The 12,672-nt window shown below is 43.5% G+C and overlaps 1 protein-coding gene across 2 annotated transcripts; it reads left to right on the top strand.

Moving 5' to 3' along the window:
• The first annotated feature begins 1,869 nt into the window (after positions 1-1,869).
• On the top strand, positions 1,870-12,672 carry LOC128139230 (amine sulfotransferase-like). 2 transcript variants are annotated; one of them, XM_052781338.1, is made up of 8 exons: positions 1,913-1,985; positions 2,796-2,884; positions 4,814-4,986; positions 7,456-7,664; positions 9,372-9,498; positions 10,076-10,170; positions 11,087-11,267; positions 12,063-12,672. In XM_052781338.1, exons 2-8 carry the CDS (start codon positions 2,859-2,861, stop codon positions 12,185-12,187), a joined length of 936 nt encoding a protein of 311 aa, XP_052637298.1. In that variant the 5' UTR covers positions 1,913-1,985; positions 2,796-2,858; the 3' UTR covers positions 12,188-12,672. The 2 variants fall into 2 exon arrangements, with proteins under 2 accessions (XP_052637299.1, XP_052637298.1); XM_052781339.1 differs by lacking the exon at positions 2,796-2,884 and having other exon boundaries at positions 1,870-1,985.

Below are 12,672 nucleotides of genomic sequence, written 5' to 3'. Positions count from 1 at the left end.
ACAGAAAAGAAGAAACTAATAATGATAATGATAACACTAATAAAATGACAACAGCAATAATGAAAGGATTGGAATGTACAAATGACGCGCAGTGCAATTGCTCACCACCCGCCGACCAACACCCAGCCAGTCCCCCGAGCAGCGATTCCCTGCCCCCACTTCCCCGTTCCTATACTGGATGGGACGTCCCATGGTATGGAATACACCGTTGGCCAGTTTGGGTCAGGTGCCCTGGCTGTGTCCTGTGCCAACTTCTTGTGCCCCTCCAGCTTTCTTGCTGGCTGGGCATGAGAAGCTGAAAAATCCTTGACTTTAGTCTAAACACTACTGAGCAACAACTGAAAACATCAGTGTGTTATCAACATTCTTCGCATACTGAACTCAAAACATAGCACTGTACCAGCTACTAGGAAGACAGTTAACTCTATCCCAGCTGAAACCAGGACAACCAGTTTGCTGTCACTGTAGATGCTTGTGAAAGAACTATGATTAGTATGTACAGAAATGTATTGGTGCGAAATACCAGAGGAAACAACCAGAGGAGGATATAAGATGTTAAAAGCACCAAGAACACTGGGTTTGTTTAAATTACACAATAAACCATACATTCCCTTTACCAGTCTCCCACTGAACTTTGTGCAGCTGCACCTACAATATAAGTATATGTTAGGTATTTGGATCCCAAAGTTAATTATTAATATTGCAGTGGACTATTTATCCTGAAAAAAGATAATATACATGAAACATGTTCAATTAACTGCAGATGGGTTGTAATTCAGTGTTACTGACAAGCAGGGACAAATCCTAACTTTAGGATGCTGATGTTTTATAATATTCTTAGGATTCATATGCTTTCCCCACTCACTATCTGTCCAAAGGCCAAATGGCTTTACACACTATTTCTTTTCACTGGAAAAATATCGCTTCTTGCCCTAACCACACCTTGTTGGTTTTCCAGCTAGTTCACGAAGCTGATGTGGGACCATAGCTGTTACTCTTTAGATTCTTCAGAGCGATGTGCCAGGGGCTGGAACATCTGGTTAAGCGCCTCCAGTGTGGGGATCAATAGTTGTTGTCTTTCATTATTATTAAGCACTTTGAATAGAAATTGCAGTTACAAAATACTAGGGACGTGCCTGATTGGAGCAGAAAACAAAGCAGAACAGGTTTAATCTGTCACTGTAAGGGTTTCTTCTGTGGTGGAAAAAACCTCAGCCCTACTCCTCTTTCTGGCTCATTCACTTGCTGACCAACCTGACTGATCGGTTGTGCAAGTTTGGGGACTACCTGGGCAATTGATCCAGGTTAAAAAGTAATCCTATACAAAACACAACACAGAACTGGGGAACAAAATGTTCTTCTTTGTGATGTTTTTGGAGTGCAGGTTTCAGTGAGAAATGTCTCAGACATTATTTTATTTCACTTATAAAATACCTCACAGAAAAATTTAACATGAACACATAAATGTGATTAACCCAAGTAGCTCATTCCAGGCTCATTTCTGAGACCAGGTTGGACCAGTCTGATCAACCACTTTGGTGGAGTAGTGGATTCAGGCTATTCTTTGGGGCTACTGTCACACTTAGCTTGGAGATAAAAAACAATTTGGGCAAAAGTTCAATGAAAGCTGAGGAAACCCCCCCCCAATCTAGCAAAAAGCAAAAGATTTTACTTACTTCTGCTCCTCTCCAATCTTCCTCAGTAATGCTGTTGACAAAAAAAGAAGGAACAGAAATCAAAATGAGCATTTAAATAATTTCAAAAACCTGCCTGGACTGCTTTCACTTTTTCTTGAGTTTTATTAGTTCTCTAATCTCTGTCTGCGTTCAAGATAAGCAAATATTGAAAGCAAGCCAACCAGCACGGTGTCCACAGGTTCACATCTCAGTTAAAAAGGAAATGTGACGGCTCACAGATCTCTAGAATTACTCACGTTCACTGAGCTGGGAAGTAGTCTCCGTGGCACCAAACGGAGAGCAGAGGAGGTAAGTATGCCTGAAATTATTAGAACAGTAGATCTGTGAGTTAAATTATGCTCTATTACCCTCTCAGTAAAATAATAATAATTGTACATAGACCTCTTTTGTAGACCATTTTGGCATGTACTGGCAGAAAGAGTTGCAGAGAACTAGGGGCTAGAGCTGGTCTGTGCTTGAGAGGAGGACGGCTGCCCAGAGCAGGGTTATCTCAGTGCTGGTGTGGAAACCAAAGTATCACATGGGCTTTTCTGTATCACTCAACAAAGAAATTGGAGTCGTAGCTGTGAGATAATTAACTAAGCAGAGTAAAAGTGTGCGGTCACTGTGGATGTAGGAGATTAACTGGCAGATACCTTTGTGTCTGCATTTGGAGAGATTTTTGAGATGTGTTTTTGAGATGCGTAGCTGGCTGGTATAAGCACGCCTGAATGTTTCTTTTTTTTTCCTCCTGTCATATACACTAGATCATGAATAGGCTTTCCAGGAAACAGGGCAAGGCTTTTTGTCCATGGTGTATTTTTTCATGGTTTATTCATACATCGGTAAGAAACAAGCAGTGCAACAACCTTTGTCCCAAATTGATATAAAAAATCATGGTTTTGACAGAACAAGATCAAGGTTTCTGTATACTGTGCATTGAATGTGTCCCCTTTTTGTTTCCCACAAATTCCTTGCTCTTTCTCCTGTACCAGCAACATTTTTCACTTGTTCTTCATATCTTTGCATCCTTAAGACTTCCCCAGCTTCATTACCACAACTTGAATTTAAAAGCGTACCAATCCCTTGGTTTCTAAACGTGGCTTTTTCTCCATTTAGAGCTGCGATTCGTTGGGGGTTGTTTCAGTCAGTGAAACGCAGTGAAGCACCTCACAGGCTTTGATGCGGGCAGCGCCTGTCGCCGTGAGGTGAGGCAGGCAGCCCCTCACCACACGCAGCGGCGTCTCCCCTCGCTCCCCTCGCTCCCCTCGCTCCCCTGGCTGCCCTGCCGTGGCCCACGCCGCCGGCACGGGTGGAGGGAGGACAGCGCAAGCACGGGGGTCGGTACCCGCAGGGAGGAGACATCCAGCCACATTTCTTCGCCCGCAGGTCTGTGGCAGTAGAACTGAGCTTGCGCATCCCCCAGAGCAGAGGATTTTTTTGTTGTCTGATGACACCAAGCGCGTGTGTTAATAGAAGCTAAATTTGGTTAACCTCCTAGAACAAAGGCATATGTTTGTCTTAAAGCTTGGTAGCACTGCATGCCCAAGGAGTGGTTTAGACTGGGGCCTGCCACAGCCTTTGCGGCACCTGAGGGACGCCCGTGTGTCCTCCTGCGGCCGCTGGAGGTAACCCGGCCCCGTCTGCCCGGGGCAGGGTGGGCAGCGGGCGTCCCCGGTCGTGGCAGCGGCCACTGTGGCCCTTCCCCTGCCCTGCCAGCTGGCAGCGATCCCCAGGTGCTTTCCGAGGCATCTGAGCGGGAGGGCACGTCCTTGGCGGCGGGGGTCCGAGGGCAGCGCTCGCTGCTGGTGCGGTGCGGGGCCAGGCGGGCAGCAAGCGCCCGGCCAGGGTGGTTCACAGAGCGGGAAGGCAAAGGGGAAGCAGAGCACGAGCTGGAGAGAAGCTCGTGATAACAAGCGGGATCGGCGGCCTCGTTTCCAAGGAGTGCCTGTCGTGGTAATTCGGATCGCTTGGCTGGTACGTCTTGCGCGATCGGCTCACTCGACAAGTCTGGGCAAGGGTGATACCCCGACGGTGGACCAGCGGTGATATCCTGACAGTGAAGCAATAGCGAACGCAGCAGTCCAAGAGGGCATGGGAACGGTCACATTGCAAGGGGAAGGCAGGGGACAGAAACCCCGACAAAATTCCAGATAGGAAAGTCTCTCTTTCCAAATATATTTTAACCCACGTAAGATAATGCTTGTGATATCCAAGTCTGGAAGTGAACTTGCTTATGTCATTCCTGCCAAGGCTGGTACATTGTCTAATGGTATTGATAAATAGTTCATCTACAGAGCAGGGAGGGAGAGACCGGCATGTTAAGCTCACTGAAATCCATGGAAGTATCGTTCGGCTCAAAGACTGCAGAGCAGACACAGACCAAAACCTTCAAACCTAGATGCTCCATTTGTAGCTGGCTCAGCTACAAGTGTCAGTCTCTCTCTTCAGTCTCTCTGTTACTCTTCCCCAAGTGTTTGCCCTTCCCTAGTCACCACAACAATGATTAATGTCTTTTCCTGGCAAATATATGGCAATGGAGTTAATGAGACACAAGATAACAATCTCATAAAACGAGTAGCCGTGTTTAAGAAAATAACACGTGTTCAGGATTACCCATCCTAGTTTGCAGAAATTATGCTTCCTATGGCAAAAACATTAGTAATGAGACAGAGAATAAGTAGAAGGAGGCAGAAATTGTACTAAGACTTTCTGAACACAGTATCAGTCACAAAATTCAGAAAGAGAGCTTGGTAGTTAAGCTAGATCTGTTCAAGAGCTACTGACATCCCAAAGAAAACTCTACAGTCACGCAGATTCTAGAGGAATCCTGACAAACGATTTTTACATAGGTTGCCTTCAGTTACATTAGTTTTTACGTGCGTGTAGCATACACTTGTATATGAGTAAAGGGTATTGCTGTACACCTTTCTTTTTTTTTATTAGAAATGTATCCTGAGTGATGTTCTTGTGAAAACCTGAAAGCTAAATTTCAGTGTATTGTTTCCAGAATTTTGCTGAAATGCATTTTGATAAAATTTACCAGTATTGGATTCTTTGTTGGAATTACTTGTTTGTTTGTTTCTGTGAGATGACAAGCAAAGAAAAGGAGATAACTTTGTATTTTCTTACTGCAGGTTATTTGCCTATAAGGACAACAGATTAACAATGGAACCATCAAAAGAATATCTATTCAAATACAAAGGGTTTTATTTTGCTGTAAAAAATACTTCACTTGAGTATGTAGCTTCCCTGGAGGATTTTGAAATCAAAGATAGTGACATATTTTTAGCTACTTACCCAAAATCAGGTAAGAATGGAATTGCTTCTAAAGGGGGAAAATGTCTGCCTTTATTCAGCCATCTAACTGCAGAATTACCTCGGGTTGTTAGTTTGCTTTTAGACCTGTATCATCTCTGAGTATATGCAGTGTAGCATTAAGTACAAACCCTGTGTAGCCATGGCCTGAACAGCCAGACACAAGGTTCCTGCTCATGTCCAACTGAATTGGTCGACCTTGTTCTTGGACTCAGTCTTGTAGGTGTACTCAGAGCAAGCTCCACACAAACCAAACTGACCTTCTTTGCCTCACAAAACACATATATAGTTTTGGTAGGGTTGGGTGCACGACTGTTGGAGGTGATCGTGGGATATCTGGAATGATTTGTGGGCTCATGTGGAAGATGGTTTGGGGGTTGCTGCATCCAAATTACAACCAAGCAGAAGATCAGAGCAAATGTGAGTCAATGATATATACCTCCTTTCAAGGATAAAGAAGTACTATTTACCTACATAGCAATACAGGACACCAGTGTGATGAATTCTGCATTCCTATTTCTGAAGAAAATGCAACTGAGCAACCACCTGGCTTCACTGGCATCTTACATGGAATCTAAAGCCTTGACATGCCTAGACCTGTATGTTTCCATACAGGCTCACTTTACGCTCTAAAACCTGTCTACCTGTTTTTCAAGACTGTATTTGTTTAGTGATTAGTAATTAATGACTTGATCATGCATTAAGCAGTGATTTATGACTGAAGCCTTGACATCTCTGGTACCAATCTGTGCTTGTAGTTTCAAGGCCTCTGCTATGCTCTTCTGTTCATGCTCTTGGGAACCTCTGCCACTATCCTGGCAGATCCTATCTATCCTTTGGTTTTCTTCAGCAGCCTCCAAGATGCAGCCTTTGGATAACATAACTGGTGTTTTGTTAGCATACGTCCTTTTCCTAGGATCACTGAACATCTTGCTGGAGTTCACTATTCCCTCAGGTATTCAGCAAAATACCTGAGGCAGAAAGACATTCTTGAGCAAAGCCCAGAAGGAGTGGCAGGGAGCACCAGGTGTGGTTGTGGTGAAGGTAGATGTGATACGAGAAGCCCGTAGAGGGGTTGTGGGTGACAGAGTGAGGGGACAGGGAGCCCAGGTGATGCTGTCTCATCATCAGGCAGCACTGGTGTGAGCTGTCCAAGTAACGCAGAAAGGGAGGATGAGAAGGCAGTATTTAAGGGGTAAAGATGCTATGGCAGTGAGGTGAGCACATCTTTGGAAGTAGGAGTTTCATGTTGCAAAGTGATAGGCTACCCTGGGACGGGAAGGAGTTGGAAGATGATTTTGAGTTATGAATTGCACAGAATGTCATCTTTCTGTCATTCACACCTTTTCCTCTATCCTGTCCCACCATCCTCATTCTTCCTCACCAGTTATCAATCTAAGGTACCCCCCAATCCTTCTGTTGAATCTCTACCACTGTGCAGAAAAATTGTCAAGGTTGGTTATGCTGAGCAGAGCAAGACGGTCAACACAGCTGTGAAATCACTGGGTATTGTTCCTCTGAATCCTAGGGCTATTTCTTTTTCTTGCCCAGTGACTTTAAGTCTACAACATGCACACTGTCTAATTTCCAGGACCAAGAGCTTCCTTCCCGGGTGAGGTCTTAACAACTAGGCTTCAGTTTCAGATACCTTCCTTTCTCTGTGCTTGTTCAGGGTAACCTGCAGCAATAATTCAATGCTTTTCTGCATTGATTTGAATTCTCTCATGTGTCCACCTTTACTGGTCTATGGTATAAAAGGGGAAAGGAACCAGCACTAGTAAAATGCTGAGAAGGCCAGAGGACCTGGAGCTAAACCGTTCTGCTCATTGCCCAAGCGGACTAATCATTCAGGATTTGCCTCCCACCATTACCAGCTGGCACATGAACACATACTGGCACAGCAGTCAGCCACCTTCAGGGTTCTGCCTCTTTAGGTCATCCTTGCCAGCAGCTGTGTCCCAGGTGTCAGACCTTCCGCAAGGAACTTTAGAGAGCCTGTTGCCACAAGCATTTGCTTGTGCTTTACAAGCATGGTGTTATCAGCTGTTTGTTTCATGACATCTCACAACACTTTGCAGGAGTTCTGGAAGCAAAGGGCTCTTCCAGATCCACTCAGTATGAGATCTTTTTAGGTGCATGGCCCACAGAAATGCAGCAATTCATGTTGCCACAAGAGGGTGAGGACAGACATAATTTGTGTGGAAGTTGAGTATACGGGGTGAAGGAACTGAAGGTTTAGTTACTGGCCATGGCTTTTCTGCAAGGATGAAACAACAATATGCTTTCTTCTGCACTCAGCAGTCACCAAGACAATGTTTGCTTTCTTCAGTATGTGAAGTTGTATTTGTATTCACAAAGTGAAACTCATTATAGCTGTGCAGGGTCTCTGTTTATGACAATATACTATCTTTAATTAAAAAAAAAATCAAGCAACGTTCAAATAAAAAGATTTCCTTCTTAGGAACTGTGTGGACTCAGAACATTTTGAGCTTAATAATTCATGAAGGCCACCGTAATGGAACAGAAAATGTGGCGACCATGGACAGAATCCCATGGCTGGAATACAGGACAGAAAATACGGATTATGCAGCTCTTCCTTTGCCTCGTATTTTTGCCACCCACCTGCCTTACTACTTAGTTCCAAGAGACCTGCGAAACAAAAGAGCATGTGTAAGTGATGTTATTTTTACAATTTCCTTAAAACCAATCATGCCAATTTGCCTCAGTGAATTGGTCCAAATCCTACCTTTTTCCTCGTTCAGTTCCCCGTGTCTCAGCATAAATATAACCTGCTTCGTATATGTGGGGAGGCAAGGGACATTCTAAAGCCCCTTTCACCTGTTTCCTTTTGCCAAATTTCTTGTCCCCAACACTGTTAGAGAGAGGGGTGGTGCATCTCAGGAGGATCTGCCAGGGTCAAAGACCAGCACTGATTTTCCTCTTGTGAAAATGTCCAATTCAGTGAAGTGTGAAAAAAAGTCTCCCACTGAAAATATGAGTAGGACGGGACTATAGTATGTTGAGAGGGAATTTGAGAACTGCCTTTTCTTGCTCCTCAGTGCTGTGAGTTTCTGAATAGGACTCTCCATCATGAACTGTGCCATAGCTCAGGGCCTGTCTCCCATCGAAAATGCCTCCTTAGAGGCAAGCTCTTAGTGCTGCTGGTACCTTCTTCAGAGATACAGGTGTAATGGGAAACTGCAATGTGCTCACCATTTTCTTCACAGTACCAGTGAAGTTCAGAAGAGAAAGCTCACATGCAGAAGATCTGAAATCCAAATGATGCCCGACAAAGAATGAGAAAATTGCCCCAAAATCACAGAGAGCACGCATGTCAGAAAATACAGAAATTGTTGTGACTTCAGAAAAATATTGCTTGGGGGGGGGGGAACTTTTCCACCTCTGCTTGAATATGTCACTCAGGTTGTTCGTATTTTGTATCAAACCATAGAATAACTTTTTCTGTGATTTCAGGTCAGAGCTTTTGACCTAGGTGTTTATTGGGTTTTCCTGCAATGCATTTAGGAACCCTTATTTTATATACCATGGAAATAATGGGTTTGATTTTACTAAAGATAATCAGATAAATTTTCAATTAAGCAGGAATCAAAAGTAGTCATTTTACTCAGTTAGAAAGGCAGTCCGAGAGCATGATTCTTCTGTCTCTCCCTGCAAATATTTGTAACCTCATAAGGGCGACATGCCAGGCTCTATTTTCTCTCCCTAATTAGACACTAAGTGTTAAGGAGCAGAAACTTAGTAGAAGCTGGCACATGCTGCTAGTCGAGTAGCAGAAGGCTCCCCACCTCACTGGTGGTGCCTGGTCTGTGCCTGAGGCAGCAGCTCTCGTGTTGTCAGGAGTCAGCAGGGGCCAAAATAACCCTTGCCCGTAACAGCTCCTTCTCTTAAGATGCCAGGGCTCCCTCTTACATGTCATTCAAAATCTGCCTGTGTGCTGCCTCTGGCACCAGCACCACAGGCCAGCATCGCAGAGCACTGATGCTGTCAACACTACCAAAACTTGTATTTACAAGAAATTCTTCGTTTCATCATGACTGTACACAGAAATGTGAAGCTGAATCAACATAGTGATTTTCTAGTCCTGGCTGCCTTGCACAAGTGAACAGTATCACTGAAGCCTGTAACACTGATCCCGTGAAGAGAGTTAGCTGCAGGCACTGAACAACTGCAAGTACAGAAATACCACCACCTATAAACAAATTGACAGCACTATGTTATCCAGAATTTACCTAATGATTGTCACCTTCAAACAGTCTTCATGCATTTTTAGCGGGACCTGTATGGAAAAATGCACTGATGGTCAGGGTAATGGAGTCCTTTAATATCTCTGAGACTAGTCTTCTTATTGTTTTGCAGATTATTTATGTCACCAGGAACCCTAAGGATGTTATGGTTTCTTACTACCACTTCTCCAAATACATCACCACACTAGAGGAAGTACCAGATTTTAACGTTTTTATGGAGAGATTTTTAGCTGGCAAAGGTAGGATATCTTTTTTACTAAGGAGCCCAAATCCTGTTGCATGACCGCAGATTGAATGGAGATTAATTATAACAATAAATATAAATTAGAGAATCTTCAGCTATGCTGTAACCTGAATCCAAAGCTGCAGTGGCTGTCTGAGCTTGACATCATTTTTCTGATGAAAGTGAGTCCAAAGGGAGTAGCATAGTCATGGCTTTGTTGCTCCCCAACAACATGCAAGCTGCTTATTTTATCTGAATTGGATGATGATTCAGAATATAACCATTATGACTGAAAATCTCTTTCTGCACTTGGTTAGTGGAGCTGAAACCGTAAGAATAGACACTGTGCAGCAAAAACAGAGAAGTTTTTTGCTTCTGCCAGTATTAGTTCAGATTACTAGAAACAAAAGGGGGTTTGTCACATTAGCTCAGAGAATTGTCACAAAGACTGTGAGCATGCGTCCCTCAAATTATCAAAAAATATTATTTTAAAAAAACCTTTTAAAGACCTAAATGGCTAATGATTTTACTGTTTTACTGCTAGCTTTTAATAGTATTTCTCTTTATTTTTTTGAATAATTTCCCTTGTTAAGTACTTGCCAGTTCGTGGCTGGATCACGTTGCAGGCTGGTACAGTCATGCAGAGGATTTCAATATACTCTTCCTTACCTATGAAGAAATGAAAAAGGTGAGGTCAGTTAGTATCACTGTATTCAAGATATTCTCTTCCTATATTGAGTACATTTTCAGACAGCTCTTTATAATTACACTTCATACTGGAACGTGCTTAATCCATTGTGGATTAGATTCAAATTGAGACTTCTGAGAGGATGAAGTCATTCGTTGCGTCGGTTCAAGGTCTTATAAATTGCTAGACAATTACTAGGTAAAATACTTTCCAGTATGACAGAAGTCATCTTCACTGCCACCCCCAAAAACCCCTTTCTGAAACAGTACAGAACAAGACTTTCGCAAGTTATCTTCAACAGGAATGTTGTGCTCCTAAGGACAGTTCCACTAAAGGAAAGAAGTGCTTAAGAGGCAGGCTTTAAAGTACTTGAGGAGCTCTCAAATTGCTGACCAGAAGTTTCCTGCTTGGTGGCTGCCCATGCCTTTGTGCGACTTCTTCTTTCTCCAAGGTGGCTGCCCTTCTCCTTGTGGGCAAGCCCTGGAGCGCCCTAGCCACAGCAGCGCAGCCCACGGCACGTGCCACTGCACTGGTCCCTCGGACTGGAGCCTGGGGTTGCTCAGGTCGAGTCCCTTGCTAGGACAAGACCGACAAAACCCCCGCGGGTTGAGTGCCTTCACAGTGACAGGTGCGATTCCAGGGGTGACTTTGACAGGGCACCTAGCACGAGGTGCAGACTGGGTTTGCAGCATGGGGAGCAGAACACAGAATTCCCCATCTCCAAGGGCACGCTGCTGCAGTGACCTACAGCATCACTGCTCTCCAGTATTCAACTGATGCAAGTGAGACCATGCTTACATAAAAATGGTCAGTTTTGCACACAAATGTACGTATGTCCTTTATTATCCTGTATTCCACTACTGTATGCATTTAGTTCTTTGCATCATCAAGACTCTTCAAAGTAACATTATTGCAGGATCTCAGAAGCGCTGTGCTGAAGATCTGCAACTTCCTAGGCAAGAAGCTGAGCGAAGAGGACGTGGACAGTGTTGTGAGACAAGCTGCATTTGAGAACATGAGAAAAGATCCCAGGGCAAACTATGAGAACCTGCCAGATGACATGGTAGCGAAAGACAAGGGCAGTTTTCTACGAAAAGGTAAAGTGGAAGCAGTCTGATGCAACAACTGTTTAATCCCACACTTCTTGGTGTGAGATGAACCTAGGATTTCTGGTCTCAGCTGGAATGCCCCATTTTTCAGAGGGAGAGTTCAGGTTAGTGGCAAATTAAATTTATAAGAGGAGGAGTTTTATTGCTGTGGCATCAGTGATTTTACCTATTTTCCTAAGGATAATGAAAAGGTAATTTTTACTGATTGTAACATCAGTTGTAACAGGCCCATCAGATATAGGAAAGGATTTAAGGGTTGTACCAAGCCAGGGGTAAGATAATACTTTTTTTTTTTTTACTATTTCTTACTTTTCAAGGCACAAGTCACCTTAATTGTGTGAGCACAGACCATCTTGACTAACTACCCTCCAAGTCCATACATGGCATCCCTGGGCTCCTGGGCATTGCTAAGATGTCCTAATGCTCAGTGTAGGAGGAGACCTCCAGGGATTAAAGAGAGTGGTACACTGAGAGAAAAATGAGAGGTGTTGCTTTTAATAATTTCCTCTTTGATCTCAAAGGAATCAGTAAAACAGCAAAACAAATGAGTTGAGTAAATTCTATGAGGAGTCAGGATTACAGGTCTACGCTGTGTTTTATTCACAGCACCTAGATTTGGAAGCATGTCCTCAAAGGAACGCACAGAGCCTCGCTTGGCAGGCCAGCAATGGGGAGATGCTGAGGAAGCCAGGTGCTTCCCAAGACTCGCATTCACTGTTTGCAGCAGGCTTCAGAGAGGTGCATGTTCTGCTTCTCACCTCCCTTTGCTGCCTCTTCCCTCAGGCACTGTTGGAGACTGGAAAAACATCATGACAGTGGCACAGAGTGAAAGGTTTGACAAAGTTCTTAAAGAGAAAATGAAGACCCTGCCCATCAAATTCATCTGGGATATTAATGATGAAATGTAGGCTGGTTTTGAGTTTCAGCATCCTTTTGTGTTTATACTGGATGGACATATGTGAAGTTCTGGAAGAAGAAAATACATCAATTTTCAGCTATGTTATAGAAACGATAACAACACACGAACATGTGTTGTCTGAGGAAGCTATTCAATTCCACTAGCTTCTTTTTTGTAATTTTACAAGGTATTTTAATTAACTTTCTGAGTAAACTGACTTCCTTTCTTCATGTTTGCTTTTTCTTTCATTGGCTTTAATAATACCAGAGTTGTAGACAACCAAGTGAGGATAGATTGGTGTTGCTAAAAACTTTCTGAAAAATGTTTCACTTATGTATTTTGTGAGGCTTATTTTGTAGAAACTTCAATGTCCAGACTGGAAGTAAGATTGACCAGCTTATGTATGGTTATGCTTTGGTATGTTTGAGTTCCTATTTCCTTGGTAAACACCAATACTCAAGCGTTTGCTATTAAAGTGACCTTTATGTTGCCTTA

The sequence above is a fragment of the Harpia harpyja genome, chromosome 3 (assembly GCF_026419915.1).
Source record: "Harpia harpyja isolate bHarHar1 chromosome 3, bHarHar1 primary haplotype, whole genome shotgun sequence".
In the NCBI taxonomy this organism is placed as follows: domain Eukaryota; kingdom Metazoa; phylum Chordata; class Aves; order Accipitriformes; family Accipitridae; genus Harpia; species Harpia harpyja.
Note: the sequence above shows the minus strand (reverse complement) of the source record. Positions and strands in the feature narration are given on the sequence as shown.

Excerpts from the sequence above, each read along its gene's own strand:
- LOC128139230 (XM_052781338.1), top strand. The coding sequence starts at position 2,859 with ATGCGGGCAGCGCCTGTCGCCGTGAG. Across the intron at positions 9,499-10,075 it reads GAGATTTTTAGCTGGCAAAG|TACTTGCCAGTTCGTGGCTG; the intron begins GTAGGATATCTT and ends TCCCTTGTTAAG. Across the intron at positions 10,171-11,086 it reads CCTATGAAGAAATGAAAAAG|GATCTCAGAAGCGCTGTGCT; the intron begins GTGAGGTCAGTT and ends ACATTATTGCAG.